At 47.0% G+C, this 6,359-nt stretch overlaps 1 protein-coding gene across 1 annotated transcript; it reads right to left on the bottom strand.

Moving 5' to 3' along the window:
* Positions 1-618: 618 nt before the first annotated feature.
* LOC102451999 (olfactory receptor 52P1-like) lies at positions 619-1,557 on the bottom strand. The gene has a single exon (XM_006130089.3). It carries the CDS (start codon positions 1,555-1,557, stop codon positions 619-621), a length of 939 nt encoding a protein of 312 aa, XP_006130151.3.
* Between the last annotated feature and the right edge of the window lie 4,802 nt (positions 1,558-6,359).

The following is a 6,359-nucleotide window of genomic DNA, read 5'->3' on the forward strand; positions in this document are numbered from 1 at the left end:
GAAAGCAAACATGATTCTGAGATGCATTAACAGGTGTGTTGTGAGCAAGACACAAGAAGTCATTCTTCTGCTCTACTCTGCACTAGTTAGGCCTCCGTTGGAGTATTGTGTCCAGTTCTGGGCACCACATTTCAAGAAAGATGTGGAGAAATTGGAGAGGGTCCAGAGAAGAGCAACGAGAATGGTTAAAGGTCTTGAGAACATGACCTATGGAGGAAGGCTGAAAGAACTGGGTTTGTTTAGTTTAGAAAAGAGAAGATTGAGGGGGGACATCATAGCAGTTTTCAGATATCTAAAAGGGTGTCATAAGGAGGAGGGAGAAAACTTGTTCATCTTAGCCTCTGAGGATAGGACAAGAAGCAATGGGCTTAGACTGCAGCAAGGGAGGTTTAGATTGGACATTAGGAAAATGTTCCTAACTGTCAGGGTAGGCAAACACTGGAATAATTTGACCAGGGATGTTGTGGAATCTCCATCTGTGGAGATATTTAAGAGTAGGTTAGATCAATATCTCTCGGGGATGGTCTAGACAGTACTTGGTCCTGCCATGAGAGCAGGGGACTGGACTCAATGACCTTTCAAGATTCCTTCCAGTCCTAGTGTTATATGATTCTATGATCACCTTCTGAGTATGTTTTTCCTCATTTTTTCACGAAGCTCTTTGGTTTTGACTCCATATACGATTGGGTTGAGCATGGGGGGGACCAGGACATAGATGTTGGCCAAGATGACATGAACGTGGGGAGCGATTCCCTGACCGAACCTGTGTGCCACAGTGGAGAAGAGGTAGGAAGTATAAGACATCAGCATCACACAGATGTGGGTGGAGCAGGTGTTGAGGGCTTTCTGGTAGGCTTTCTTGGAAGAGATTCTAAGAACGGCCCTGATGATCAGACAGTAGGACAGAGCGATGAACGTAAGGTCTAGCCCGTCAATTATAAGCGTCACCACCAAGCCATAGAGCCTATAGAATGTGAGGTCCCCACATGAGATCTTTGCCAGAGCGATACCCTCACAATATGTATGAGGGATGATGCGGTTGGCACATATTTGTAGTCTGCTTAGCATTGGGGGCACGGGCAGCGCACAGACAATCCCTCTTATTAAACTGACCAGCCCTAGCGCAGCTATCCGTGGTTGGGTTAGGATGCTGGTGTATCTCAGAGGGTTACAAATGGCAACGTAGCGATCGAAGGCCATTGTCACCAGGACGGCTGAGTGCATTGCCAAAGCCGTGATGAGGAACATAATTTGGATGATACAGCCATTCAGAGTGATTCCTTTCAAATTGAACCAAAATATACATAGGGCTTTTGGCACAACACAAGTAGACATGCTGATGTCGGTGAGCGCCAGCATGCAGAGAAACAGGTATATTGGCTGGTGCAGGGTCTGCTCTTTGAATACAACAAGTGGAATGGAGACATTTCCCAAGAGGCAGATTATGTAGCAAGTAGTGAATGGGATGGAAATCCAGACATGAGCATCTTCCAGACCAGGGATGCCTGTTAGGGTGAATGTTGATGTGTCAGAGGGGGTGAGGTTGAAAGCTGCCATGAGGTGGTGGATGAGACAACAAGGTTCAGGAATGCATGGGGAGTCTGTGAATAAAAGAGAAGAACAGTGAGAGGGGATTATACTCACAGTAACTATTTTATTGAAACAAAATACAGGACTATGTAGCACTTTAAAGACTAACAAGATGGTTTACTATGTAACTTTGTTCTCACCCACAATTATTTCCAGTTTGAGAACAACTTATATCTCCAGATCAGCGGCACAGCCATGGGTACACGCATGGCCCCACAGTATGCTAATATCTTTATGGCTGACCTACAACGTTTCCTCAACTCCTGTCCCCTTTTACCTCTTCTTTACTTATGCTACATCGATGACATCTTTAATCGCCTAATAAACCATCTTGTTAGTCTTTAAAGTGCTACATAGTCCTGTATTTTGTTTCAGCTACACCAGACTAACACGGCTACATTTCTATAAATATTTTATTGGTATTGCTGATCTAAAAAGTGACACTGCTGCAAAAATAAAAGCAAACATAATTCTGGGATGAAGTAATATGAATGTTGCAAGCAAGACACAAGTTGTAACCATTACACTCTACTCTGCACTGCTTAGGCATCAGCTGGAGTGGTATGTCCAGCTCTTGGCATCATATTTCAGAAAAGATGTGGAGAAATTGGAGACGGTCCAGAGAAGAGCAACAAAAGAATTTAAGTTCTAGTAAACCTGACCTACGAGGGAAGATTGAAAGGGTTAGGTTTGTTTTGCCTGGAAACATGAAATCTGAGAAGAGATCCTAGAATAGAGGGTATGTCTAGACTACGTGCCTCTGCCGACAGAGGCATGTAAAATAGGCTACCCAACATAGTCAATGAAGCGGGGATTTAAATATCCCTGGCTTCATTAAAATAAAAATGGCCACCACGCTGTGCCGGCTCAGCTGATCATCGGCCCAGCACGGCAATTAAGATGCGGATAGGTTGACAAGGGAAGCCTTTGTCGACCACTCCCTTATGCCTATTGAGCCGGCTTCATTGACTATGTCGGGTAGCCTGTTTTACATGCCTGTTGGCAGAGGCATGTAATCTAGACGTACCCCTTAGCTCAGTTCCTTTCCTCCTCAATTTCCTGACTGGCAAAGTGAGCACCGTTTAGAACCAACATAGAGGGCCTGAGTACATCTCCTCAGGGGACAGCACAAGGACTGCATGGCCCTTCTCCCCGCACCGTAGCACCAGAACAGGAAGTGAGTTTGACTCTGCCATCACAGGCCTCCTGGATCTGAACACTGTAGGGTAAATTGAGGCAGCTCATGGTATCTTGCTGAGAACTGACAAACTCAAATCTGAAAGTATCAGACCAAGTCTGAGAAGCATACAGTACAGCAGTTACTGTGACCCTGGTTCCCCTGGCAACCACATTCCAAAATGGCCTCACTTTGATAAGGCCGGAACCAAACAACCAAACAACCGCGCGGGATTGTTTTTCATTGTCTGCTTTGTTCCTAGAAAATAAGCTTGGTTCCCAAAGATTGCGCCAAGGCAATACCCGCAGGAGATTCATTTTATTTCCGGACGACAAAATGACCATCAACATGTCTTTGTTTATGTGGGCTTATTTAGCTTGTTAGGAATAACAACCTGTATTAGTGATAACATGTTTAATTGGCGATGGGCGGAGATACTGTGTAACTGTCGTAGACCATTGGCTTATGTGCATATCTCACTTCCGCTGCTAGACCTATCAAATCACTTCTCCTCCGCCCATCTGCTACCTATATAATCTAATGTATGTTTTGGTTAAGTTAGTGCTCACCAGGTTAACTCCTGATGGGTATTCCACCAGCTGTGTGAACCAATAAATTCTCTGCTTGTTTTCACCTGCACCCAGTGTGCCCAAGAAATTATTACCTACAGGCACATGCTGATCCACGAAGGCTGTCAAACATCTGAAGCCAGAAGGACAACCATAGCACAAGAGAAGCGAGCACTCCATAAAGCCAGAGTTGCAAACGCTGCAACAGTGGTGCCTACCCATGTCTGCCCGACATGTGGCAGAACATTTCATGCCTGCATTGGCCTTATTAGCCATCTGCAGACACACCATGGACAGCCCACAACTCGTTAGATGTCAAGGTCCTCTTCAAACACGATGGACGAACATCACCTACAAACACCCACCCTAACAGGATGTAGCTGGGGCAGCACAGACTCCTCCTTCCCTCCCGCGCCCCTGCAGCAAACCCAGAGATTCACAGACGTTAAGACCAGATGGGAGCATGGTTTGAGCTGCTGAATGACACAGGCCCTGGAATGTCACCCCCGTTGCAAGCGTGCAACTAACCTTGGCCTAACAAGGATTGGGACCACGGGGTAACATGTGCAAATGGCTTTAATTGCTTTAACCGACTCTGGAAGGAGGGGGAAGGGGAAGCTCACTCTCACTGTTCACAATCACACTTACAGTCAATGTCTTTATCCATACCTCTGTGATAGGAATCAAACTTGTTAATTAAGTTAAGTTCTAAGGCTTCCTTGTGGAGCTGGCTTGTGGAATTGGCCTGAAACAACACAGTGACTTTGAGACCCATTAATGAGTGCCCCAGGCAAGATAAATCTGTTAGTCTTTAAGGGTATGACTACACAACAGTGTTATTTCAAAATATTTTTTCAAAATAATTATTTCGAAATAGCTTATTTTGAAATAACGCATCCACACACAAAATGCAATTCGAAATAGCATTTTGCTATTTTGAAATAGTGCCTCCACACTGAGTGGCCTCTGAATCGCATTTAAGGCCGTCCGGAACCAGTTCCATCAGGGCACCAGGCCAGGACTTACTGTGTGGAGCTGCTGCATGAGGTTATCTGAGGTCTGTGCTTAAAGGGACACTCCCCCTCCCAGACAGCCAGTTTTCAGGTTTCCCTGCTTGCTTGTCTACCTCGATGAGGGACAGCAAAGCATTTTGCCTCTGCATGCTCTGGTTGCCCTCACTCGGGACACCTCAGCACTCTGCAATATGAAGCTGGACGTGTTGCTGTGAGACTGGCTGAACTTTCTACAGGCTGCCATCCAGGAGGTCCACCAGGGGGCTGTCAGTATCCAGGAGGAGAGAGCTTCCACCCTGAGGAGCACTAAGAGCCTCCCTGGTCTGCCCCACTGGGGGCTTGTGCCTCATTCCTCCCTCACATCCTTCCACTTATGCCTTCCTAACCCCTATTCCTGATGTCAAATAAAATAAACGTATTTTCATTAACACAAGCTCTCTTTATTTAACAAAACTGGGGGGAGAGGGAATGAAACTCTGGTGATACTGGGGAAAGGAGGTGGGAGAGGGGAGAAGAGAGGGTGGGAAAGGGGAGGAGGAAACCTGGGAGGAGGGAGCTGGAAGGGGGAAGCCAGGGGAAAGAAGTGGGAGGGGAATCTCAGGGCTCAGGGTTGGGGGTCTCACTGGACCAACTTGATTTTCATGCAAACCTGCTCCTGGGTTCACATGTGGTCTTTGGTGGCCAGGCTGGCAGCTATCCTGCCATAGACGGCTGCTTTCCTTCATCTAGTGAGGAGATCATGGACATTGGGGGCATCCTCCCCAACCTGAATAAGGTCCGTGATCTCCACCCTGGACCAGGAAGTCGCCCGCCTTCTCCAGCCCCTGGCAGGCTCCTGGGAGCAGGCAGACTGCTCCTGGGCCAAGGTGGAGGGTTGGCTGCCAGTGGCTTGCTGGCTCATGTTTTGGGGCCACTGGATCAGGGGCAGTAAGTGCTGGCTCTGGGCCAGCAGGCTTGGAGCTGGCACAGGCACTGTGGCCAGAGTCTACCCCTTTAAGGGCTCTGGAGACGGGGGAGGGAGAGGAGTGTTCTCGATTGATGCTGGAGTGGCCACCAGGGCATCCTGGGAAGGCTGGGGGCCCTCTATTTTGATATAAGTGTCTACACAGCACTTATTTTGAAATAGCAATTTCGAATTTGGCGTTATTCCTTGTGAAATGAGGTTTACCAAATTCAAAATAAGCGCGCCACTATTTTGAATAAATTTTGAAATAGCGGCTTGGCTGTGTAGATGCTAGGAAAGTTATTTTGAAATAACTTTGCTGTGTAGACATACCCGAAAGGAATAAGTGAAGGCATTAGAACCAAGGACATAATACCAACTGATGGAGAGTGTGTTCTCCCTGTCTACTAAGAAACGGACCAGGGCACATTCAATGAAATGGTATAACCAAAACAGATATAAAAGAACCCGTTCTTTACTCAATGTCCAATTAGTGTGAGGCACTCATTGCCACAGGAGGTAGTTGAGGCCATGACCTTAGCAAGATGATTAGGGGTTGGAGCATATGACCTACAAGGAGAGGCTGAGGGAGTTGGGTCTGTTTAGTCTGCAGAAGAGAAGAGTGAGGGGGGATTTTATAGCAGCCTTCAACTTCCTGAAGGGAGGTTCCAAAGAGGCTGGAGAAAGGCTGTTCTCAGTAGTGACAGATGGCAGAACAAAGTCCTGGCTGGGTTGATTTAGTTGGGATTGGTCCTGCCTAGAGCAGAGGGCTGAACTTGATGACCTTCTGAGGTCTTCTCCAGCTCTATGATTCTATGATTCTAAGAATCAGGAAGGGTTTTGATTTTTAAATGGGGAGAGAGAGAAACACTATCCAATCCCAACATTAAGGGCTCGTCTACACTGGCCCCTTTTCCGGAAGGGACATGTAAATTTCATGAGTCGTAGTAGGGAAATTCGCGGGGGATCTAAATATCCCCCGCGGCATTTAAATAATCATGTCCGCCGCTTTTTTCCGATTTTTAAAAAAGCCGGAAAAGAGCGCCTACCCTGGCCCCGATCCTCCG

Source organism: Pelodiscus sinensis, chromosome 1, assembly GCF_052426305.1.
Source record: "Pelodiscus sinensis isolate ZL-2025 chromosome 1, ASM5242630v1, whole genome shotgun sequence".
NCBI classification, from domain to species: domain Eukaryota; kingdom Metazoa; phylum Chordata; order Testudines; family Trionychidae; genus Pelodiscus; species Pelodiscus sinensis.